At 36.4% G+C, this 26814-nt stretch overlaps 1 protein-coding gene across 3 annotated transcripts in view; it reads left to right on the forward strand.

Annotated features, from left to right (window-relative positions):
* Positions 1-26814, forward strand: part of GXYLT1 (glucoside xylosyltransferase 1) — a 55364-nt gene that overhangs the window by 25138 nt on the left and 3412 nt on the right. For 2 of the 3 annotated variants that reach the window (XM_061205271.1, XM_061205273.1), the window contains 5 exons: positions 1419-1544; positions 4830-5081; positions 10740-10863; positions 11077-11249; positions 18595-19248. In XM_061205271.1, the coding sequence (XP_061061254.1) occupies positions 1419-1544; positions 4830-5081; positions 10740-10863; positions 11077-11249; positions 18595-18756 (837 nt within the window). In that variant the 3' untranslated portion in view covers positions 18757-19248. Of the gene's footprint in view, positions 1-1418; positions 1545-4829; positions 5082-10739; positions 10864-11076; positions 11250-18594; positions 19249-26814 lie in introns of those variants that run through there. The other variant, XM_061205272.1, reaches the window with a different exon arrangement.

Consider the following 26814-nt stretch of genomic DNA (forward strand, 5'->3'; position numbering starts at 1 on the left):
TAGTTGTGAAGCGAAGTCCCTTGAAAGGATCTTTAAGTGATTTATAAGTCACGCAAGGAAAATAAAATACTAGTGTTTGAAAGTAATTAACAGAGACATCAAAACAGTGTGTTGGAAGTAAAGCTATTCCCTTAAACTATGTTGAAAGGCATTGATTTTGTGTGTGTGTGTGTGTGTGTGTGTGTGTGAGAGAGAGAGAGAGAGAGAAAGAAGGAAAGAAAGAGGGAGGAATTAATATTTTTAAAAATCCCTTGAACAGGGACTTCCCTGGTGGTCCAGTGGTTAAGAATCCGCCTTCCAATGAAGGGGATGTGGGTTCCATCCCTGGTCAGGGAACTAAGATTCCATATCCCGCGGGGCAACTAAGCCCTTGCACCGTAACTACTGAGCCCACGCACCACAGCTAGAGAGCCTGCGTGCCGCAACTACAGAGCCCATGCACTCGAGCCCACACGCCACAAGTAGAGAGCCCGAGCGCCACAAGGAAAGATCCTGTGTGCCGCAACTAAGACCCGATGCAACTGAAAAGAAATAAAAAGAATAAAATAAAAATAAAACAATAAAAAATAGATATGTGTTGAGCATTTTAAAAAATTAGGAAAAAATAAAAATTACTTGAACACAGACATAATTCAAAAAGAGATCATCTTCAGTCTGTTATATAAAATGCTTAGTTTTTTCTTCCCGCAAAAATTGTGAATGCTCTGTAGGAAATTTAAATCAACAATTCTGTTTAAGCAGCAGTGATAGGTAATACTTAAACTGAATTTGAAGCAATTCAGTGTCTTGAAATGCATTTGGGATACTAAAGAGTAAACGTGTTCATTATAGATTTTCAGATCAGAAAATCAGATTTTGCTTTTTGTAATGATTTTTTTTTAAAATCAGCACTGGATATGTATTTATCAAAATATTTTATCACCAGGAATATCTGTGGACATTGAAACTATATAGATAAATATTTTCTAATCAGTTTTTCACATTGGTCTGACTTGGATTGTAAATATTTTCTGTTATATCATACATACTGTGGTAATAAAATTAGTGCTTAATTTTTCTGAGTTTAACTTGTTTAGGGATTGAGAGGATTTATACATCAGGTCAAGCTGATGGAGGCGAACAGTTTGTAAGGCTCTTTCCACTTTGGTTTTGTGGTTGATATCCTTATAACTTTAATTGTCCCTCAGATCTTAACGGTGGAGTCTTTCTAGCATCTTGGAATGACTTTAAGATTTTGAATGAAAACAAAATGGTGGGAAAGAAGAATCCTAACTTTCTCTTAAGTGTGTATGACATACAATGTATAACATCTTAAATTTTAGCTTTTGAAAAATAATCTGTTGGTTTATGATTTTGCAGAGAAAGTGAAACAAATCTAAACCGAGTTCTTTTATTTTTTATTTGTTTTTTTATTTTAGCTTAACAGCTGGTCATTTCTACAAACATTTAATTATTCATTATACCCGATAACTTTTCCAAGTGAGAATGCAGCAGAATGGAAAAAGCTCTTTAAACCGTGTGCTTCCCAGAGATTGTTCTTGCCAGTAAGTTTTTTCTCCAGTGTTTTTTTTGTTTGCATGTTGCTTTTACACTCACAAGTTAATGAAGAGTTCCATATAAATCAGTTAAATAAACACACATGTATGATTTTCCCTTTGAACATGAGAAGAAAGAAAAACTTCCCATAGAACAAATAAAAGCTACAATAAAAAAACCTCTGTTAAAAATGAAAAATGTAAATAATTTCTGTTGAAATACTATTTCTTACATTTTAATTTGTTCAGTTGCTATAAATGTTTCATCTCTAAGAAGGAGTTAGAGGTCGTCAGGTCTTAATGGAGCCACGTCTTTGCCAAGAGGAATGCAGTGGCAGGATCACCTGCCAGCTGCAGACTGCATTTATAATTTGGGAAATGAAGTAGATCATTAGATAATCATTTCCGTCTTAACAGCAAGCCAGTTCACCTTTTCTAGCTGATATTTTAACACAGACACAAAATTTGAGGCACGTGAACTCGAAGGGAAATGGGAACCATTTATTCAATGGGGCTGTTCTTTGGTGGTGGTCTCTGGTGATAAACCCTGATTATTTTTTTTAATCTAAAAATATTCAGGAACTTCCCTGGCGGTCCAGTGGTTGGGACTCCGTGCTTCCGCTGCAGGGGGCACGGGTTTGATCTGTGGTCAGGAGCTAAGATCCTGCAAGCTGCATGGTGTGGCCAAAAAAGAAAAAAAAAATTAAAAATAAATAAAAATATTCAGAAGCAAGCTTACCTCTTCCATTTTGAATTGAATTCACCGATAGTTTTAAAATTCTCAGTAGTTGTTAGAACCACTGTAATGTTTAAAATAGTTACGGTAGTTAGAAATATTGAATTTAAGAAGCTCACAAGTTTCTGGAAGGTATATGAATTACTGGGAAGAAACTTAAGTTACTTGTTATTATTAAGTGGATTAAGGCAATTCTTAGCATATTAAGAATAGAGTTTATCAAATCCAGGATGTCAGTTAAGATTTAAAATTAAGTTACATTTTGATAGCTGAGTCTGCCTAACCAGTAGCTTTATTGCTGAGCATAAAAAATCTGGATCCTAGGATATCTTTCTCATTACGTGCTTCCATTGTAAGAAGCACACAAATAAGGGATTAAAGGGAAAAAGCCTAAGAAGTTTTAGGTACTTCATGTAGGCCTTAAATTTTAAAAATTAAAAAGAAATCTTATGTTGAATCATTGCAATGTTACATCATTTAATTAATAGTTTGAGTGCCTCTGTTCTACCAAGTATCTGTAATGAAGTGCTGGGTATATAGGAATGAATGAAACAGACAGATGTCTTGTTTTCATAGAGCCTGTTGTCTGATGTGGGAGGCTGACCTTAAATAAGCACATTATGACATTAAATAAACACAGATATGTCACTGAAAAACAATGATGAAAGAAGCATGAGGTTACAGCCATTGCTCTTCTGTTTTATTCTACATTATTAAAAAGTTCAGTTGTTGATGTCGTGATAGGAAATTTGCCAGATCATTTAATGATGTAATCTGGTTAAATTCCTAAATGGAATTTGAATACTAAAATTAAATACTTGAAGCCTGTCAAATTGTCCTCGTGCTTCACTCTTACTTCTGCATCTTTTTAACCAGATCTAACTAAATTGATTCTTCATTTTTCTAAGTAAAATCCTTTTTTTTTTTTTTTTTTTAATTTTATTTATTTATTTATGGCTGTGTTGGGTCTTCGTTTCTGTGCGAGGGCTTTCTCTAGTTGCGGCAAGTGGGGGCCACTCTTCGTCGCGGTGCGCCGGCCTCTCACTATCATGGCCTCTCTTGTTGTGGAGCACAGGCTCCAGACGCGCAGGCTCAGTAATTGTGGCTCACGGGCCTAGTCGCTCCGCGGCATGTGAGATCTTCCCAGACCAGGGCTCGAAGCCGTGTCCCCTGCATTGGCAGGCAGACTCTCAACCACTGCGCCACCAGGGAAGCCCAAAATCCTTTTTTTTTTTTTTTTTACTAAGTTTCTCCTCTAAAATAGATGGATTAAAAGAACCCATGTAAGCTCTGCCAACTCCTTGTTCCCCCAAAAGGAACCATAGAAAAATACTGATGTGGTTATTATTTAACCTCATGTATGATCTCCAGTTGGCAGTGGTTCCCAACAGTAACCCTGGAGCTTCCTGTAGTGTCTTCCTAGACTGCTCACAATACAAAGTCTGTAAACACACATTTGTCTCATGGTACAGAAGCAAAATGTTGATATAAAAACAATTTCCCTCACTCTTGGCCCCCCCAAAAGAGAGAGAGGAACAGACATCCACGTACATGCATACCCTTTTAATTGTAGTCTTTGAACAAGTGACACTTCCCTACTCAGGCTCTGTAGTCAACTGTCAGATATTTTTCCCCAGCCTGATACTAAATCAGTGGGGGGAGGGAGTGATTTCAGCTTCGTAACTGCTCACCTTCGTAACTGCAGGAGCAGGTAGCAGCTTTGAAAAGGAGCAGAATGAAGATCAAGCTCTTATCCTCATTGTATTCTTAACCAAAAACCTTTAGGTTAACCTAATCATTGAGTCTTACTAATACACTGGGATAGGCAATACATTTAAATTCACAGGAGTCACGTTCTAAAGTATATGGGTAAGGCAGAAATAAAAACTTACCCTTGAAAATTCCTATAAGAGACACATGTTGGAGGTTTAACGTCTCTCAGAAAGTGACATAGCGAGTCTTCCAAGACAAGTCTTGTCTTCGCCCTTGCTATGTAAGTGCACATTTTCTTTGATTTGTTGGGAGATAGTAAGCTCAGAAATAAGAGCATGGACTCTGGAGTTAGGTGGTCTGGATTTCAATTTCGGTATTTGCTACCATTTGCTAGCTGAGCCCAGAGTGAGGTAAAAGTGCTGGCCATTAGTGTTACAGGCTGAGGGGACAAGTTGAGAAGATCTTCATTTGTACTGATTAATTTCTGTATTTACCTCAGGAAATTAAGATTCGAAATGTCAGTTCACCGAAGCTAATGTTATTTTCCATTATGAAAAACATTTCCACCCTAGTCTTTGAGGATACTGCTTTTATTTTTTCTTCCAATTTTTAGTATTGAGTTTTTGTTCTGATTTGTTTTTATAGCTTTTCTTCTCTAAAAGTTAATTAAAAAGATTAGCAGACTATATATGCTCTTGTGAAAAATGACAGACTTGGGAAAAACTACTTTTAAAAATTAATGTCAATTAGTTTCTCTCTTAGGTATTTTTTAAATAATGAAAGCCTCTTTCATGTTTTATATTAAATAGAGTTGTAGTTAATGATTCAAATATCTTTCCCCACAGTTAATCCTAAAAGAAGTTGACTCACTATTATATGTTGACACTGATATCCTTTTTTTACGGCCCGTTGATGATATTTGGTCTTTACTAAAGAAATTTAATTCCACACAAATTGCTGCAATGGCACCAGAACATGAAGAGCCTCGAATAGGCTGGTATAATCGCTTTGCCAGACATCCATACTATGGAAAAACTGGAGTGAACTCTGGAGTTATGTTGATGAACATGACCAGAATGAGAAGGAAGTATTTCAAGGTAAGTCACCAATCCAGGTTAACTTATCTCTCTTTTCCCTCCATATTGTTTGGTTTCCAATTTAATTTTGCTTTATTAAAAACTAGATCGAGCTATTCAGAATTTTTCCACTTATCTAGAATAATTGAAGAAAAGTGTGTTCTTAGTATTCTGTTTATTAGAGCATTACAGTAGGTCAGAGCGGATGGCGTTACAATGAAGTAACAGTGCAGCAAGTGTGAACATCACCTTCCTAGATTGGTATTCCAGGCAGGAGTTGTCATTTTATAGTTGTGCAGCCTCATAATACTTGAATCTAAAGTGTGGTACGTCTTGGGGGAACACAGATTGTGGTTAAGAGCTAAAGACTGTCCCGTTGGCTTGGTTCAGACGCTGAGATCTTGGGTAAGTTTTGAACATCTCTGGACTTTGATTTCCTCATCTGTGAAATGGGATGACAGATAACAGTACCTATGTCATAGGGCTTTTGTGAGGGTTAAATTAGTTAGAAGGGAGGCTAACACATAGGAAATGTTGGCTATTTTGGTGGTATTGGAAGTTAACTTTAAAAAAAAGTTCCTGTGTGTTTCTCGTCTCTCAAATTGTGGGGTCAGTAGAAGAGTGAGGCTGTTTAAATTCTCTGATTCTGCATATTCTGAACACGAGTGTGTTGTACTGTTTACCAGTTTCACGCTGATGAGTCCTTAAGTCGTTGTAGTCTGGGGGCATTGGAGTCAAGTGGTTTAGCCTTACGTTTAGCTTTGCCACCTGTTCACCACAACCACTAGCCAACTAGTTAACTTTCAAATGTCAGTGCTCTCGGCTGAAAAATAGAGATAGTAAATGGACTTATGTAGGTTGTCTTTTTAAAAGAGACCCATTCAAAATGCTTAGTACAGAGCATGACACATAGTAAGCACCTCAGTGTTAGCTAAAAGCAGTGGCTTCTGAAACACTGATAGAGACTCACTGTTTATCCCTTTACATCTAGTTAGTACTAAATCAAACATCAAGGGATATTATGTCTTTTATGATATGAATATATATGTAATATATATGTATATTTGTATGTATATATATATTTGTCTGGTATTTTTCTTATGGCTTCTGGTGGACCAGAATTTACACCATTACTTATTACTCCTTTCTGCATGTCTGATTTAAATCTCTTGTCCCTTCTTATCCTTGCTGTAGGCAGCAGTACTGCTTGTAGCCTTCACCACCCACATCTCGACATTTCATTCTTAAGACAGTTAATACCCATCACTCTTGTCTTCTGTAAAGATCTAGTAAACCTAGGGGTTTTTTTAGCTTTCCCATTTTCTGTACCTTTCTGAAATCTTGATTTCATTTCACTTTTGTCTTCCACAAATGAATGCATTAATGAGGCCAGTGTAACCTGTGCTTTCGCTTACAAGTGAACATCTTTCTTCAATTACCCAATTTTTTGATATATTTTGAGTTTTAAAATTTCATGTACCATAACGTTTTACTAAATAAAACAGGTGTCATACCATGAGTTTTCTTACTTTTCTGATGGTTAGACTATGCACAGTAATATTATACCAGAAGATGGTGCTGTAAGATTATGTGCTAAGGAATAATGTGACTGCTCAGGAACTCGTCATTTGAAATTCTTAGAATTATGAGAAGTGTAGTGTTGCAAATAACCTTAGAGATAATTTAGTGTAACACCATTACTTGATTTTTAAGAAAATTTCAAATTGCAGCTGTATAGTTCAAATCACTGATTATTTTTTATTTACCTTTTAGTTACTTAAATATCATTCTTAAATATGTTTAACAGTTCCTCCCCTTTCCCTTTTCTTTTTGTCTGTGGCATGTTCTAAACCAGCTAGAGATGTAGATGTGGGATTAGAAATAATTTCTAAACTTTCAAGCTTTTGTTTTTTTCTATGTATTAATGACTTAATGAAGAAAAATATGAGACGTGTGATAGTACATTAATTTAGTAGGCACAATTTACTTCATACCTACTATCCCTATGTTTCAAACAACTCTATTCTTGCCCAGTGGGAACAACACAGATTTACTCTGTTTTTAAATATTGTATTTATGATTGCTGATATGTTTCTACAAAATGTATTGATTTTTAGTTCCGTTTTTCATATATCTTTCTTTATTTTTCCTGATTTCCAAACATATCTTTAGCAAACATTGCCTTGTTTTTTCCTACTAACTCTATAATTTCTGGCACCGATCTTAAATTTTAGAGCTCTAGTGATGTAACTGAATTACTTGTAATAACTTTTCAAACTGTTTCATGCAGATCCATAAAGGTTACCCCATAGTTCCTATCACATGAAAAGCTGTAAGATTACCCACTTAGGACAGTGGCCATGTTTTAAATTCTTTGCTTTGCTGTCACCCAGCCCTACCATTCATGATTATTCAGTTCCAACCTGATGTATTGTAATTATATATTTTAAAAATTAAAATAGTAAAATTTTAACTTTTTTGTTTTTTTTCTCATAATGCTTGATAGACATTGATATAACACTGGCTAAGATACTGCTTTGTATTTTGTATTATGATTGTATTTGCAGTGTTGAATCTCTATTAAGATATTTCTTAACCTTTTTCTATTTATTAGCTAAAAACCAGAGAATATAAATAAGGGATCTTGAGAATTTTTTTCTTATATATTTACTGTACCCTGTTCATGTCGTGCCATATATTACTTTGTAAAGTAATTTTTGCCTGTTTTCTCCATCTACTGAGGGCAGGGTGTGTCTTTTATGCAGCTTTGTATTCAGAATATTTAGCATGGAGTCTGGCGTAAAGTAGCAACTCAGTAGATAATTACTGGCAGAGGACAGACAGAAGTTTTAGAAACTAGGCCATTAATGAATTATTGAAAAATATTAAAAAAGAATACTTATTGTGAGGTGGCTGTGAGGGTCGTTTTTACATATTTGAAATATGTATGTGATGGAGGGCTTTTATTGTATTACATATAGAGCTTAAGAAAACAATATCAATGAATATCTTACCGAAAGGGATGGAACTTTTCAGAGATTAGGAGAGTAACTAATCTTTGGGAATTGATGAGTTCTCAGTTTCTAGCATTGTTGGAACATAATATGAATAGCCACCTGTCAGTTTTATATTTATTTGTAACATAAACTGATGATAATAATGAGTCTATTTTCAAAAGCATACATAGTTCTAGAAATGAAACTAATTTATCTTAATATAATACATGTGCATTTTGGTAGGTTTGCTGAAATTAGTAAATTAGAACTACATCTTTTTAAATAATTACAAAACTACTTCAGCTCTATCATCTTCCACCTCCTCTCCCTCCTCCAGTCAGTAACTCTTCTTGCCCGTTCACTTGATGCCAGTTCCTGTATGCTAGCTGTTGTACTGTACTACTGTACTTTTCAAGGTATTGTACTGTAAGATTAAAAATGTTTTCTTTAAAAAAAAATTTACAAAACTAAATCATGCTTATAAAAATTCAGGGAATTCATTGCATATAGAGTAAAAAGACAAGTCCCCCCTTTACACACCACTCTCCTCAGTTTCATTCCTTTGCCCAAATGACGTTATAAACTTTGCTATGTATTCTTCAGACCCTTTAAAAAAGTATTTTGAAACAGATATACATATACATTAGCATTTATATGTAGAATTCTTTTATATATCTTCAGTTTGCTTTTTTCACTTAGTAAATATATAAATGATTTTTATGTCAGTACATATAGTCTGTCACATTTAATATGTGTGATACTGTGGAGAAAGAATGTTTTGATTTTGTTTGTGTGTACCACTATGAATATGTAGTTATATGGCTGAAAAACATCTCATGTATTTTAATTTTTACTTTCCTGACTGTACCACCAATGTGGGATGAAAATCTTTTCATACAATTTTTAGCCATTTTTGTTTCCTCCTTTGGGAATGGCTGTATGGCCATATCCTTTGACTATTTCTCTACTTTGCTGTTTTTCCATTTCTGTTGACTTGAGCTCTTTTTATATATGATGCCTCTTTATTAAGCTCATTTCTCATAGTTTTTCATTGGTTGTCTTGGATATTCTAGGTTATATCCTCAGCAAATAATACTAGTGTTATTGCTTCTTGTCCAGTACTTTTCTAGTAGGACTTTTCCTTTACGTGTATTATAAGGGTCCCCCCACCTCCCACGCCTTGATTTTTTCTTTTTTCCCTACAACTGCCCTGGACCTTGTAATTTTATCTTTCTTTTCTTTGAATAGATGCATTTCTTTGAATAGGTGTATTTCTGTCTCTCTATACATTTTTTTTTTTTTTTTTGCATAAGTAGAATCCAGTGAAGACTTGAACATGACATGGTACAAGGGGTCCACCAGTCCTGTCTATTTTATGTGTTTCTGGTCTTGGTCCTTGAGCAATTCAGTTTCCTTTTCAGATCCTAAGAACATTTAGTGAACATGATCAGTGACTTATTTCAGAGTCATCCTTTCAATAAAGTATTTTCTTATTTCCTTAAGTAAAACTTGTTTCAGTCATTTTCCAGATTTATTTCTGATTGCGTATAGTTTACTGTATTTACTGCATTCTGAGAAACTTCACACAAAGGTAATACAATTATAGCAGATTATATTTAGTTTAAATACATAGTTTTTTTTCCAGGAATTCTGACTTTTCTTTCTCAAAGGATAGATTGTTTATGCCTCCATTGTGTTTATTATGTATTCTAGAATAGCTTGTAACAATGTTTTTTAAGCTATCTGTGGAGAAGAATCAGTGTTTTTTTTAACATTATTTACAACCTGTCATGAGGCAATGCTTTTGTAAAAATAATGTAAATAAATTACTAGGAAAATATAAGACTAAATAGACATAAAATTGCTATAAAAGTTTCTAAATCTTACTCTTAATTTGTGTACTTAAATCTTGTAGAGGACATGAAAAATTCACTGACCAGCACACTGCAAACTGTACTTTGAGGAGTACTGGTTTAAGTCTGGAGAGTTTCAAAGAGTCAAATTGGTATAAAAGACTTAGTATTCAACTTCACCCCAGGTTCACATGATCCCCAGCCCTCTTTCAACTCTGTTGTTTCCCTAGGTATGAGCTATGAGTAGTTCTGTAGAGGCTGAAAAGGCATCTGATGAAATTCAGTATCTATTTTTGATTTATCAATTTCAAATGACCTCTTTGAAATGCCAATTATAAAGGGTTGGCAAATCAGACTAAGAATAATAGTGATCATGGTGATAATAATAGCTAACACTGTGCCAGGTACTTTTCCTAGGACTTTTTATTTATATATTAACAGGTTTGATCCTCAGCAGCTGTATGACAGAGACATAGGTACTGTGTCTAGACATGTGACATAGGTACTAAAGCTATCTGCTTTTTAAGATGAGGTCACAGTCATAATACTTAAACTACCACCTACTTTCTCTTTCCCTTTCCTCCCCTACATCTGTTAGTTTTATCACTTCTTTGTGCAGCTTCAGATACCTTCTTTTGTTGTCTTCTGCACTCCAGCTGGACAGTTTTACTGACATTTACGTTTACATTAGGGTCACTTGGTTTTGAAACAGAAGTTTACACTTCTCCCCTTGCTCTGTAACAATTGCTAAGGGAAGAATGGGGAACTGTCATTATGCTGCCGTTTTAAACCTGGAAGCCTGAGAATCTCATTAATGTATTTACCAACAGAATGATATGACCACTGTGCGACTACGATGGGGAGATATACTTATGCCATTGCTTAAAAAATACAAACTGAACATCACATGGGGTGATCAAGATCTGTTGAATATCATATTTTTTCATAATCCAGGTAATCATTTAAATTTATTCTTTGCATTTGTAAAAAAAATCATAGTTAATATTTAGTCAAAACTGGAGAAATGCATTTATTTGATTTTGGCTTATACTAATGGTTATCACTTTTTTTTTAAGACAGAGTAAACTAAATTTAAACTAAAATTCTGCAAAGTGTTAATTCTGTGGAATTAGGGTATGTTTGCTTTTTTGTTTTGTCTCTGCATAGAAAGCCTTTTTGTTTTTCCGTGTCAATGGAATTATCGACCAGATCATTGCATATATGGAAGCAATTGCCAAGAAGCCGAAGAAGAAGGAATCTTTATTCTTCATGGGAACAGAGGTGTTTACCATGATGATAAGCAACCAGCGTTTAGAGCTATTTATGAAGCACTGAGAAATGTAAGCTTTTTTAAAAAAAATGTTTTTGTGAACATACTCGCAAGCTTACAGAGAATTTGCACATCCTTTACCCTAGTTCATCAATTATAAACCCGGCACTCCTTCCACATCTAGCTCTGGCACTTGGCGTTCTGCTATGAGGAAGAGCACTCCCCTTTGCCCACTTATTGATCTATACATCATCAGTGTGAACTCATTGATATGTATTTTTTTCCATGATTTATAATGCAGTATTCAATTTTATTTATATTGATGCTGAAGTTGTGCCAGATTTGGCGATTGGGAGCCCTTTTGGCTACCTCTTGTGCTCACTTGACATATTCCCATCATTATTTTGAGTACCTCCACATTCTCTGTCCAAACAAAATATCCCAGGCTCATCTTGTTATACATTCCCTGCCCTCACCCTGAAGTCAGCTGTCAAAGGAACTCTGATGCTTATCGCTACAAGGGTGTCTTCCCTTCTAAGCCCTTTCAGCAGCAGAGCTGGGAAATACAGATACACAAACACACATAGTCATGTGCTCACACCGATGCCTCCAGTTCCATTCCCTCAGGCCCCTTCCTTGCCTTCTCCTACTTTGTTTCTGTTTTATCTCCTTTCTTCCACAATTAGAATCCTGGCTCCGAACATAAAATATTTCCTCTTTTGCTTAGTTCTACAGTACACTTAAACTAATTTCAAAAATGCTCCATTCATACTGCTATCTCCACTCCTCTGTTCTTGAAAAACCAACCTACTATAAAGGATTTGTTTCTCGTCCTCCCCCCGCCCCTCCCCTGCCGCAGACGAGGGTGTGTACTCAGTACTGTGTTCAGAAATTACTTGCGGTAGTTCTTTTCTCCTTCTTTCAGTGTGGTTATTTATTCATTTGAAATACAGTTGGGTTCATGTGTTTCTGTATGCTTTCAGTTTTAAGTTTTTTCCCCTCATCTTTGTTGATTTAACTTTAATTTGATATGAGGAATATTAATATACTTCAAAAAGTCAAAACTATATAACGGTTTACTTAGAAGTAGCACTCCTTCCCCATCCTTCCACCCCAGGCCCCCCACCCCATCACCAATTTCATTTTCTGGTTTGTCCTTCCTGTACAGGTAAGTAGATACATGTATGTTTTGTAATTCTCCTTTTCTTACATGAGAAGTAGCATACTGTTCATCTTTATTTGCGCTTTACCTTTTTTACAGTATTCTGGAAATTTGGGCATTTATAAATATTTTCTTCATGCTCTTTTTTGTTTAAACAGCTGTATGATATTCCATTTTGTGCATGTACCAGAGTTTATTGAATTAATCTCTTATGTTTGAACATTTTGGTCTTTTCCAGCATTTTGAATAATAAATAATGCAACAGTGCATAACTTTGCCATACATATATTTGTATTGTTGGGAGATGTTTCTTCAGGGTAAATTCCTGGACATGGGATAATTTTAATTGAAGATACCGCCTGTTTTCCCTACATGGGGATTATTTGCATTCCTGCCAACAGTTCATGACGAGGCCTGTTACTCACAGCCTCACTAACAGAGTGTATTATCAAGCTTGAAAAAGTTTTGCCATTCTAACGAGTGAGAAATGGAATCTTAGTTTAAATTTAATTTGCCTTTCTCTTATGATTGAGATGAACATCTTTCTATATATTTAACAGCTGTTTTTACATCTTTTTGGGGGGTGAATTTTCTTTCAAATCTCTCACCTAGTCTTCTATCATTTTTAAAAAATAACTTTATTGATAACATATTTTATATACCACACAGTTCACCCATAGTGTAAATAATTCAGTGGTTTTTAGCATGTTTACAGAGTTGTACAGTCATCACCATGAGGGAGTTTCGGTCTCTACTCCCCACCTCCCCACCATTTGTTGCAAGTTCTTTGTGTATTAAAGATATTAGTTCTTTTTCTGTGACATCTGCTGTAAATTTTTTTCCCAATTTGACTGTTTATGGAATTTTTTACCATTCAAAGTTGTTTTTTAAAAATTTTGTGTAATCAAATTTAAAACCTTTTTTTAAAAAAGTAGTAATTAGAAAGTCTTTCCCTGCCTATTCTCAGCTTATAGAAAAATTCACGGATATACTTTTTCATTTATTACATTTAGCCTTCTATTTAGTTTGGAGTTTACTCTTTTGAGCAAGGAATAGATCTAATTTGATCTTCTTCCAAATAGCTGTCTTGTCCCAACACCATTTATTTAAAAGTCTATCTGTAACCCAAAGATTTGAGATACTGACTTTATTATATACTAAAGTTCCATTTGTAATTTCTGGATTTTCTCTTTTGCTCCATTGGTCTGTCCATTTGTGTACTCTTACACACTATTTTAATTATAAAGGCTTTGTGCTGTATTTTAATATCTGAAAGGGCTACTTCCTCTTCATAGCCTGTCCTTTCAGTGTTTTCCTACCTATTGTATTTTTATTTTTCCACAAATATCAACTCATTTAATTACATAAAAAACTTGTTTTTTTGTTGGGAGTGTATCATCTTCACATATTAACTTAGTGACTGCAGACATTTTAATGGTGTTGAGACATCTTAAGAACAAGGTCTGTCTTTCATTTGTGTCTTTCAGGAATGTTTAATAGTTTTCTTCACACTATGGACTTTGAACATATCTTAAGTTTATCCTTAAGTATTTTATCTTCTTTGTTGCCTTTGTAAATGGAGTTTTCTCTTTTAAGCACTTAACTTTATATTGAGTTTGGGAAAAAATTATACTGGCCCCACCACCCCAGATATCTGTTCTTCTCTCTTTTTTTTTTCCTTGTTCTTACGGTGCTCTTGTTTAATTAAGGTGGATTGACAGGGGGAGATGATGCATGAACCAGGTCTCTGAATATGTTGGGGACCAAGACTTGGGGCAAATCCAAATAAGGACTGGATTTATGATTTTGCTTAAGGAGCATTATATCAAGTGCTATCCATGCAGCTAATTCATTGATACCTGGGGAGAAGTGTAGGTCAGCACTCATCTCTCACGTGGGTGTGTCCACTGCTCTGCTAGACTGTGTCTCATCTTATGTGGACGTGAAGACAAAAACATAAGTAGAATAACAGGAGTGGTTTGGTGTAAGCGTGGGGGTCAGGAGAAGAGCTGATGCCCCTGTTTGCTAGACGCTCAGTATCTGCTCCTGACTGCTCTCATGGTTTGCTAGTACAGCCAACCTCAGTAATAGGCATGAGGATAAAGATACTGAACTGTAACCTACTGAGACACAGATTGTACTAGGACTGTGAAGGAGTGCAAGTTTTGCCCCGAAGAGCCAGGGAAGGCTTCGTTGATGAGGAGGCATTTGAAGTGAGCCCTGAAGAATGAGTAAGAGTTTGCCAGGTGAGCAGGCTGGGCCAAAATTACCTGAGAAAAAGCCTCAGGGGTTGTGAAAGGTCCACGAGGAGGTCAGGCGTGGAGCTGCTTGGGGTGATGGGTGAAGGGAGGCAGCGGCAGGGCTGGGCTGGATGCGGTGATGACACGCTGTGTAAGGTGACGATCTGCAGTGACAAGGAGCTGAAGTTTTCTCCTGGAAAGCTGAGTTTCTCAAACCTGGTGGTAGGCAAAGTGCTGACAGCATTGTAGGCTACAGTTTTAGCATTTTTGCTAAGTTTCTTGTCCTATAAACCTGAGAGAGAAGGTTTCTGAATAATCAGTTTATCACGATACAGCTACACTCACTGAAGAATTATAAAATTTAGTGATGTTCATTTTCATGTAGCCGACCTTGTATGCCTTCAGAAATCAATATCGTATTTTAATAATGCTTTATCATGGGTTGTCAGGAGGTGATAAAAATGACAAAAGGTACATTTGGGGTTCTGAGACTTTGCAGGATAGAAAAGAAATGCACTCCTAGAAAAATGTGATTTCTTTGTTGCCTTTGATCATTTAAAAAAAAATTATTAAGGAATTAAATCTTACTAGTTTTATTTGATCTTTTCTGATCTTCTATAAATATAAACTTTAAAAAAAATTGAGTATTGGTTTTAAGCTGATTAATTACACTTGATTTTTAAAAAATAAATCTTATTTTAAAAACTATTTCAAATACTGAAGTAATTAAAGATTAATGTTTGTTTTGGGTCCATACTAATAGCCATATTACCCATTTTTCAGCTTAATGAAGTTAATCAGTCTTTTTTGGTGCTCTTGGTTAGTGTTTTTATCTTCCCTTATCTATAATTCAGTGAGAAGTGTAATTTAAAAGAATTGCAGTTTAGACAAGGGCATTTATGCAAGTTTCAGACAGAAGCTTAGCCATAGCCATCGAATGCTGTGAACAATAAGGACGTGAACCATTTTTAAAATGTAAATGCATGGCTATGTCTGCCAGCAAATCAGTTTTTGCAGCCCATACATAGTTGTTAAATACTAGTTGCTGAGTGAATAAAAATACTAAGATTAAAAATTGCAGATTCGCAATGGGAACAAAACATCTTATTGCTCTGTAAAACATTTTCTGCTTCTTGTATTTCGTTTGAATTATTAGATTTCTTGGTGTTTCTGTGTCACCTTTGATTTACTTCACACCCTTCTTCTATTTGCGTAAGATGCAATAGATTTGCAGAGATGCAAGGGGTTCTCGACCGTTTCCCTCCTGCACCACCTTGTGCATAGTTGGCACTCAGCATCTGTCGGATTGAACTGCCTGCCATTCTACCATACTTTTAAAACATGTTCTGTTTTTTGAAAATGCCTTTAATTATCTACTTGTGGTCATCATAGCCTCACTATTTATTCACTGCCTTCAACTGACAGTCTTAGATATAAAACATGACCTTCCTAAAAGTTTGTGTGCTGGGTACGGTGCCAGTGAAGAGGGAGGGAGTGATTAACTGTGTCAGGAGAGCTTCTCAGAGGAGCTGCCATTGGACTGAGCTGGAAGGATGAGTACCAGGCAGGCAGGAATGGTGCAGACCAGTCAAGTGTAGCACTTGGTATGAGAAGAGGCGCACAGTCAGGTAAGGGCACATGTGGCCTCTGGGACAGGGAACGTCTGGATGTGCGTTCCATGCTGCACAACTCCTGGACACTGCAGAGTCTGTGGCTGGTGGCGGGCGTGACTTCCGGCTGTGTACGTACAGGTAGACATCTGGGTGATTTATCACCTTCTCCCGTAAAGGTCAAATTACTTGTGTTATATGTTGGACTAAAAGAGCTCTAATTCATGAGGCACTATTTTTATTTAGGGAAAATACTCATCAAAAGACTTTCCCAGTGAAGAAAAAAGAAAGGTAACCACAAACACTGGGATTTAAATCACATGAAAATGGATGAACTGAATCTCAAGTGTTCCTGGGAGTTAACTTTTAAACACCTTTGTAAAGTTTTCATCTTTTGTCATTGTAGAGTAAGAAAAGGACCACAGTTTGCTCGTCCCATTATTACTCGCCTCTCAGCCACAGTTGTCCAAGTATGTTGTTTATACACAGTGAAATGTAACTTGACAGTATCACTTAGTACAGGTGTTAAACCTTGAAGAAGGTAAGGTAAACCTGACCTTCTTCAGCATAACCCCAGACAAATGTAGACATGTCTGTATACAGCACAGCACAGTTTCCCACTGTTAACTGAGCTGCATCTTTTAACAGAGTTTTTGAAACTGACTTGGCACAGTTGCGTTTGCTGTTTTGGATAAGCAGTGCTGTGTGGTTGTAAAGCTGTTGACTTTTTTTTTTTTTTTAACATCTTTATTGGAGTATAATTGCTTTACAGTGGTGTGTTAGTTTCTGCTTTATAACAAAGTGAATCAGTTATACATATACATATGTTCCCATATCTCTTCCCTTTTGCATCTCCCTCCCTCCCACCCTCCCTGTCCCACCCCTCTAGGTGGTCACAGAGCACCGAGCTGATCTCCCTGTGCTATGCAGCTGCTTCCCACTAGCTATCGATTTCTTTTGCAGCTGAGGTGGACTCCTGGCTTAGCTTTGTAACTGGGAAGATTCTCCCCCTGCCTTAAGTTGCTTCTTTGTAAATAGTGATGTCCTATTTCATGAAATTGGTATGAGGCTTAAGGGCATTAATAAGTATAAAGCTCTTAGAACAATGCCTGGCATGTAGGAAGTGCCCTCTTTTAACCAGTCCAGCTTTCAACAGTCTCTCCTAGATCCCTGTGTGCTAGCTATTGTTATTTTCGTTACGTTCTTCCCAGTTAAGCCTCTCCTCTTTTTTTTTTTTTTTGGTTTTCAAAAATACTTCAAGATATTTATCTTCAGTATATGGAATTAGGTTTGAAAAATCACCCCAAGAGTGAAGGTTTCATGCAGTTAATGCTCATAGTTTTCTTGCACTAGAGGCACCCAGGCTTAGGATCTCTTTGCAGCTCTACACGTCCATGTTCTAAATTAGCATCTACATTCAGCCTGTTCTCCCTAGATGGGCTGTGGCTTCCTACAGACTCACTAATTGTGATTCAAGTGGTGCTTTTATTTCCTCTCCCTCAGTGGCAGCGTAGTGAACCTCAGGTCATATGCAGCCCTCCTAGATTTCAGGTTCTGAATTTCCTTCAAGATTTTGCATTTTTCACTGAATTCAAACTTTTCCCGTAAAATGTTTTGTTTTCAAGCCCCGTCAGTCTTTCTGATTGTAGTTGCAAATACTAAGTCAAAAAATGTACCTGGTTGAAAATACTAAGCTCACAGGTTATTTGCACTTAACTATTACAACAGTGTTTTCCAAAATATATTCCTTGGGATATTAATATATTTTATGGTGAAAAGGATTCTGGTAAAAAGTATATTTTGGAATTAGTGGGCCAAACAATACCCAACAGATGTATTTTCTGTTTTTATAGTTTTTCATGTGCCACTGTGAATCCCCCCAAGAGTGCATGGTATTTAGCAGTTCTCAAACATATCTATCCTTGGGATCCCTTTGTGCAGTTAGGGTTCTGTGGGAAGCACTGACCTGTGCTGTCATTTTGCATTCCTCCCACTCCGTGCCTCCATCTCACTCCTTTCCAGTCCAGCCTCACCAGTGTTATCAGAGTGATTCTTGGCTCTTATTAGTCTCTCTCAGACACCTCGAGCTTTTGGTTGTCACCTCACACCTGTCAGTATCTCTGGTCTTCTCTGCCCTTGACCATGTTCTTGCCTTGGCCTGGAGTGCCCTGCCTCCACGCTCCTCTCTGAAGGGCTTTCCCCAGTACCCCCAGTGAGTTACCCGTACTCTCTCCCTCCTCCTGTGAGATCGTAGTCTGTTTAACTCATTGAAATTATTTGTTGGGCACATGCTTTCTGTGAGACTTTAAATGGAGATTGTCAATGTAAAGTTGATTGAAGAAGTTGTTGGGAATAGAGTTAAATTTATATATATATCTTTGTCTTTTTATTTTCTTTCTCTAGTGTTCTTTTGAAGATGACAACATCCATTCTTTATTAAAGCCTTTAGAACTGGAACTACAAAAGACAGTGCATACATACTGTGGAAAAATTTACAAAATATTTATCAAACAGCTGACAAAAAGCATACAGGATCGTTATGATAGACCACCAAAGGAAAGGTGATTCTTGGTGACCGCTAAATCAAATGAATTAAAACAACAAAATGTCAGAGGATATGTGTGAAGGAATAGTCTTAGATGAAGTGTTCAGGAAGGAATTATTCATCTTCAGAATAATTTTTTTTCCCGAAGAAGTTAAATGAGCAGTATTTTCATGTAATGAAGAATAAGTTGAAGTCTTGGACCCCAACAAGAAGATATTTTTGATTTCTGATGTTTTGTAATGCTATTTGCTATCATTCTAGTATTGATGAAGATATTATTGAATGGTTATAGCCTACAGACTTCGTTTGACTCTTACTCTCAAGTGGGTAAGAGCAGTAGGGATGTATGGTTGGAGAAAAATGTACCTCATACACAGTGGAAACACTCAAACTGTGAGTATAGCAATAATTTTACGTCAGCACTAACCTCACTTTAAATGTGTGAGAAAAGAAAGTTGTTTACAGGAGCAGAAAATGTTCTGTTTCTAAAGAAATGTGATGTAACTGATGTCACTATCGACAATCTATGTGTGCCTTTATACATTTCATCTCTGTTTTAAAATATTTTTGTGACAATCATGCTTAAAATTATTTTTAGTTTATAAGTAAACTGCACATTTAAAATTGAGAGGGAAAACTGAAAGTTTTGGATATTAGTCTCTGTGTGTATTTGTGAAACGTAGAATTTTCATTTGTATGTGCTTAACTGTCTTGCCCAAAGTCATACCTAAGATTATTAATTAGGTATTTTAGGAAATTTTTATCACTTTAAATGAAAATTTTCAGCTTTACTGGGCATTCTGGACACAATAAATATACTGATAATAAAATGAGAACCTAACGAGTGTACTTATATGATGGTGGAAAATGTGATGGACCAAAATGCATAAGCTGTGTACTTCCTGTGAGCAGTCATTATAGTTACAGTGGAGCAGAAAAAAAGTGGTCCACTTAAACCTTTTTCCTTCTACCTCAAAATGGCTTTGCAAGATATTTTTGAAGAAGCAAATATACGTATAGAGCCTTACTTTAAGTAAGTTAGACAACTTTCATGGATGATTGGCTTCAGTAGATGGTCACATCTGATTATAGAAGAACTGGTTTTGATTTGGTTGATGTGCATGTCCTCCTTCTTTGAATATCACTTAAGACAGTTATCTTTTTTTTTTAATCTTGGCAATAAGAAAATATTACTTCTCTTAGTGTTTTTGACCTGTCTTCTGTAGCTGTACATTCTGAGTACTTAGCATGTACTGTGCCGGGGCACATGTCTCATTTTACCAAGTACTGTATGGTTAACTTCTTTGTCTCCTTTTGACATTTTAACGCTTAAATAGAGAAGAGAAAATCATGAAGGAAGACTATCACCTTTGTGAAAATAGTGGTGATTGGCTTTATGAAGACACAGCGCCCTCTGTGGAGACGTGGAAGACGGTCCTCAGGCTTTGCAGTTCAGTCAGGGACAAATTGAGAGAGGAAGGTGTAAGAAAGGCAGATTAGAAGCTGATGGCCTGCCCAGCACTCCTGGACAGAAGCGTTCAGAGAGCACAGTCTGTGCGTCCCTGGCCGAGCACCGTGGTGACTGTGAGAACTTGTGAACTTGTTGAAGTTGATTTGCTAAATAAAAAATGAGGTCCCTAGAATTTTGAAGTTTGGAGGGTATAGGATCATTTTTAATGGTCCCCAGATGAGACCATTGGCGGCCTGGCTACATTAGACTCTTGTGGGGACCTTGCTGAGAATGGATTCCTGGGCCTCACCTTTGGTGACTCTGGTACCCCATGTCTAGATGGGTCTGCACGTTACACAGAAGTAGAGAGAATAGTACAGTGGTACTCCTTGTCCAGATCAAACACGTCAGTATCTTACCACATTTGTGTCATCTGTCCCTTTTTCCTTTGCTGAAGTATCTTAAAGAAAATGCCAGGCATCATGTTATTTCACCTCTGTGAACACTTCGGTAACTATAGTGACATCATATCTCCTTTGGCTTCGGTTAATATCCAGTTCTTAGGCAGATTTCCCTTATTGACTACAATGTTAGAATCAGAGTGCAAAAATAAGTCACATTGTGATTCTATTTTTAATAAGCACCTCAGATGATTTTGGTGTCAGTTAGTTTGGGAACCCCTGGAAATCATTTTGCCAACTTGAAGGTTGAAGTTAGGACCACAATTCTCGGTACAGTTGGTGGATTATAAATGTGATTCTGAAACATTAGCCGAAGTACTTGGGGTTATTGACAAGATACAAATTTATATTAGGAAGTTGCTTAGATTTAATTTCCTTAGTGAACAGAGACTCTTAGCCCCATAGGCTCTAGTATGATTGGGACTGGGTAGCGTGTGGTCATAGTTTCACTGGACTGTATGCTGTGGTCTCACGTCTGTTGTACCTATTTACACTGTTACACACTCTACATTGTGGATCAGTTGGAAGGTTCTTCATGTGGTTTATTCAGACCTGACCTAATTGAGCATTTTACCATAAATTGGGTTATGGCGAAAACTCTCCACTTAGGGACTGTGTTTACCTAAGAGTTAGGATATCACAAAAAGTCCTTAAAAATATTTAATATAAATATTAAAATGAGTTTTCTGAGTTTATCTTTAGATAAGGTAACTTTTTCCTTGAGAAGTCTCAAGAAATGCAGTTCTCAGCATTAATGAGGTTAAATTCTAGAACAGCTTAGAGAATGTTTTATATTTCTTTCCATAAGACGGTGTATCTATGCAGTTTATACGAATTACATTCTATATTCTTTGAGTCTATGTGTTAGAACAATTCTGACCTCAGAACTATCTCTGGGCTGCAGTATTACCAAAGTGGAATGACTTTATAATGTAGCCAACCCTCATTTATATGAAGTAGCCATCTTAGAGGAACTTGGAAAACCTTTAGAAAATATATATTGTGATTTACATTTTAAGAAAATACATACTTTTTTTTTCCCTATGAAGAGTAGTTCATAATGTATACGGTAACCCACTTATCTTTGGACACTTCAGAGCCTGAAACAATACTACTGCTTACTCACTGCTCTCTCATCTTGCCTCCAGTCAGATGTTATTGGTGTAATGGAAAGAAAACCAGACTGTGAACTAGATCTGGATTCTCTTCTTGGTTAGGGACCCGAGGCATATCGTTTAACCTTCTCTGTGCCATAAGTTTGTGAACAATCAATATGCCTTTCCCACCTCATAAGACTCAGAAGTCATGAAGTTGAGACCCAGAAGAGAGAATGGATTTGCTCCATGGCTTGTATCATGCCACACCAGCATTACTGTTGAAGTTCTGTGTTGCTCTGTTGTCTCCTGAACAGATCATTCTGTTTTAGGCTAAATGTTTTTTGACATGTTTTATATCTCCGGTATGAATTTGCTTAGATTATGTAAGGAAGAATTTTTAAGGAAGAGAAAGCAAAGGAAAGAATGATGTAAAGGAATGATCAAAGGAAGAAGGAAAAGAGAGGAAGTGAGAAAAGTGAGGAAAGAGAAGGGAATAAGAGTGAGAATGGCCAAAGGCAGAGTGCAAGAAGAGAGGGGATGAGAGTGGGGAAATCGAGAAGTGGAGGTAGAGAGCGGAGGTGTGGGAACAGTCACTTTTTGAGTTGCAGCACCCCAGCCTGTACCACCGTCTGCTTGCCTTCCTCTGTTTCAGTTCACGAGGCCCTCTGGGCTCAGGAATTGTGCTGGCTTTCATGGAAGGGGCAGCCAGGCTACCTTTGTTTGATTTGTTGATCCTGAAGTCTTTTCCTAGTCACTTTACTCACTGATCATTTAGTGCTGTGATTCAACATTGTATTTTTTTTTTTTTTTGGTTTTTTTTTGTTAGTTGGATCCAAGTTTGTGAGCTAAGACCTGTCGAAACACGATGACAAATATCTTCCTTTTTAACATCCTTTTAGTCTTCCCAGATGCTGGATTATGCAGTACTGACCACATAGATAACACAGGAGGAGGGGATGGCCGTATTAGATATGAAGGGGGCTCAGGAATCTATCACAGTGGTTCTCCCAAATGATACTGATAAGAAGCCAGACTTGGGAACCACTGCCCTGCCTTGAATGAATGGCAGCTTAAACAGTACATCACATCTCTTGATTCCTCAGTAGGCATACTTCCAGTTGAAGTGTTAGGAATGGATTAAAGAGAACAGGAGACAGCAGGAGTACATTAAATGGAAAAACCTTAAAAGAAAGTATTCAGTGTCTTCTTTTTCAGAAGTTTATCTTGTAAGTAATAAACACCTTAGTGTTAATCAGTAGTGATTTAGCGAGACCACTGATTTTTTTTTTTTTAAATAACTTTTCGTTCCTTAGAGTAAAATAGAGAAGAAAAGTAGGGAAGCAGTATGTCAGGTGTGGGGCCAGTTATCATTTTATTAAATGTAATTTCAAGCATCTTAAACAATTGCCTTATTGCATTTTAATATTTAATAAAAGTAGATTAAATAATGATTAGTACTGTAACAGTTATCCTTTTATACATTGCCAAAGGAACCCTTTTTTGCCTGTTAAAGTCTGGCTAAACTGTCCTGATGTTCGTCGTTTCTTAATTCATTGAACACGAAACTAGATTTTTAAAACTAAATTATATAAACTTAAGGCAGGTGTAAAAGGTGATGCAAGAATTTTTTTTAACCAAAAATGAATATGATGTTAATCCAAATATCTAGCAATTACAGAATTATGAGAACATGGAATAGCATATTGGACTAGGCAATTTAAAACTGATTACAAGTCGATGTCAAACTTCTAAATGAAAAATATCTATTGTAACCTCATCTCTACCAGTTAATTCCAAATGTCTAATGGATTTGTTTCTTAAGAATTTTCTATAAACCCAGTTTTCAAACAAAAGAGAACCTTTGAGAAGATACGGAGAGAAAAAGAAAGGAAAATTTCTGTCACTTCTAATGCTGTGAATGTTATTTGGAGGGTCTGTGGTCAGACATCTTAATGCCAAACTTAAGACCTGATGTGGAGCCTCTGATTATATGTAGTTTACGTATATAATCTGAATTTGTGAGCATATTCAAACACACATCATCATAGCAACTCCTTGTAAAAACTGAAGAAAAGCAACAGTGTACCTTTCATTTAAAATGTAAGTTGACTTTGACTATGATGGAAAATAGCTGTTTTCAACCTGTGTATAAAATCTCTTCAGGGAATATTGGAATGTTATGCAAAAATAATTCAGGGCTTGTAGCGTAGCTGTAAACTGTGTCATCCATTGCATCACATCCATTGTTGTCAGTATCTGAGAGCTGGGCCAGTGGCTTTTGATGTATGTTGTAACAGAAGATTTATGAAGGAGATGGTGGTTTGTACTTGCTCCTGAAGTCAGAAACTGGAAGGTGTTTCCATTTATCACAAGCATTTTGCATAAATATGTTAATATTTTGAGTAGTAATGATTCTAAAGCTGCAGGAAGGCATTTTGGTGTACTGTGTTACACAGAGTACTATTAAATTGATTTTTACCTGAAAATATGACGGTTTTAGGATAATTTGGATATCTTCCTCCAAGTATTTTGTGTATCTTGACATTTATTAAAGGGAGGGTGAGTATAAGATTATAGATTGGGATGTAACCTGAGAATAATGGAAAGTTGCTCTATTCTGTTTTGGGGGGATTCAAATCATCTTTTTCTTGAGAAACTTTGTGTTGTTCTTACTAAATAAACATCTACTCAGTAAATATCTAATCTCTTCAAGTGATGTGTCTGAATTATTCTAGCAGTCAGAAGCAATTTTGGAATCTTTAGGTTTGGGAAGCTTGATAACTAAAAGTCAGGGCAGTTCCTGGACTGACTAATTCGGCAACTGGACAATGTCATCAGAAACCTAGGTACCTTTTGTCTTTACAGTACCGTTCTCACCATGTGAGCTGTGTCTCCCCCCACGGCCCCCAAGTGACAGCCAGCATTCTGCATCTCAAATGACAACCGGAGGCAAAAATATATCTTTTTATAAGAGGAAGGTGCCACCTGTCTCCATCCACATGCTCTCATAGCCATAGCAATATCTGTGTCCAAAACAATTACTTTGCAAAGAGAATAAAACTTCAATGGTTGGCTCAGACCATGATTTGCACCAAACTTAAATATAGCCTCCCTTGAAGAATGGCTACTCACAGGAAAGGAAATAACATCAGGGTTCTGCTAGAAGTCTGTGGGGTAGAAGGGTAGGGGCTTAGAAGATAGCTATCGGGTAGGCAACAGACCTAGATGATTTTACTGGCCCAAGTATTTCTTTTCATTATTATTATTATTATTTTTGGCTGCGCTAGGTCTTCATTGCTGCACGCAGGCTTTCTCTAGTTGTGGCGAGCGGGGGCTACTCTTCGTTGCGGTGTGCAGGCCTCTCATTGCAGTGGCTTCTCTTGTTGTGGAGCACGGGCTCTAGGGCGCGCGGGCTTCAGTAGTCGTGGTGTGCAGGCCCAGTAGTTGCGGCTCGCAGGCTCTAGAGCACAGGCTCAGTAGTTGTGGCACACGGGCTTAGTTGCTCCGCAGCATGTGGGATCTTCCCGAACCAGGGATCGAACCCGTGTCCCCTGCATTGGCAGGCGGATTCTTAACCACTGCGCCACCAGAGAAGTCCCCAAGTATTTCTTAAAACTACCCAGAGGATCAAATTTCAGATCTAGAGAAGAGTACCTTTTCTGTGCCAGGGTGTAATTGTGCTTTAACGGGTCTCTGTAATGTTATGATCCAACAGTTCTCAGTTTTACATATTTTATTATTTATACAATGGTTTTCTGGTTACAGTGATAGCATGAAGGGTTTTAAAAGATTATTGAGGTGATGACTACTTCCAAGAGAGTTTAAAAGTTCTTCTAAATTTATGTTGAGAAATGTATTAATAGTTATTAGCAAGCTTTATCATATTTTTAATCATTTATAAGTTACAAAATGCCCTCATTGAAAAACATTCAAACAATACTGAAGAATTAAAAGTATATGAAGTAAAAAGTAAAAGACTCCTAACAATCCACCCCTAAGAGCATTTGGTGTGTATCCTCCCTGTCTTGCTATGCACATGTACACAGTGTACCCACATATGGGCTTGGTTCCACAATGGCTTCTACAACTTGCCTTATTTCACACAGTATGTTATGATATCTTTCCTTGTCGATACATTAGATCTACCTCATTCTTTAGCTGCATATTATGTCATAGTAGTGTACTTAAGTAGAGATTAGCGTATGGACTTCTGAAGTATGAAAGCATAAGTAATGAGTTTTAGCTTGTTAGGGGAAATAGTCGTTAACTACTTTTACCATTTTTCTAGTTGTAATTTAAGGTGCATTAAATCATGAATAAACTGTAGTGTACCTTAAAAATCAAAGTAAATGTCAGATTATTAAAATTTTTAAAAATTAAATGGGAAGTTTTTGTAAGTAATAATATAAATAATATGTAATGTAATAAATACATAATAATAAAATAACAATAGTTACATTTCTGTGAGACTAGCATGTCTGAATATTGTTACCTCAGGGTTCTTTTACCTTTCCATTCTTTTTTAAAAATACATTTTGAATAGTATTAAAATACATTTGAATAGCTCTAAAAAATTTACTTGTAGAAATTAACAGAATTTGACCCTCAATTTTACCTGTGCTTTACCTACTGCTCTTTAGCATTTAAAATATTTTAAGTGGGCCATTTAACTGGTTAAAAGAGGTTTTTAGTCTATTAGAACAGTGCTATCTGACAGTAATATAATGCAAACACTTTAATTTTAAATTTTCTAGTAGCCACATTAAAAGCAGTAAGAAGCACTTGCAATTAATTTTAATAATACATTTTACTTAATTCAATGTATCCCAAATATTATCCTGTGGGCATGTAGTGAATATAAAAATGTTAGCGAGATCATATTTTTTCCATAGTGTACTAAGCCTATATTTTTCACATGCAGCACATCTCAATTCAAATTTGCTACATTTCAAGTGGCCACTTGTGGCTCATGGTTAACATCTTGGACAGCACAGCTCTACAGAGTATAAACTCTGGAGGCAAAAATCATTTCTGTTTTTTCAGTGGTATCTGTCACTGTGACTGTACATG

Source organism: Eubalaena glacialis, chromosome 11, assembly GCF_028564815.1.
Source record: "Eubalaena glacialis isolate mEubGla1 chromosome 11, mEubGla1.1.hap2.+ XY, whole genome shotgun sequence".
NCBI lineage: Eukaryota > Metazoa > Chordata > Mammalia > Artiodactyla > Balaenidae > Eubalaena > Eubalaena glacialis.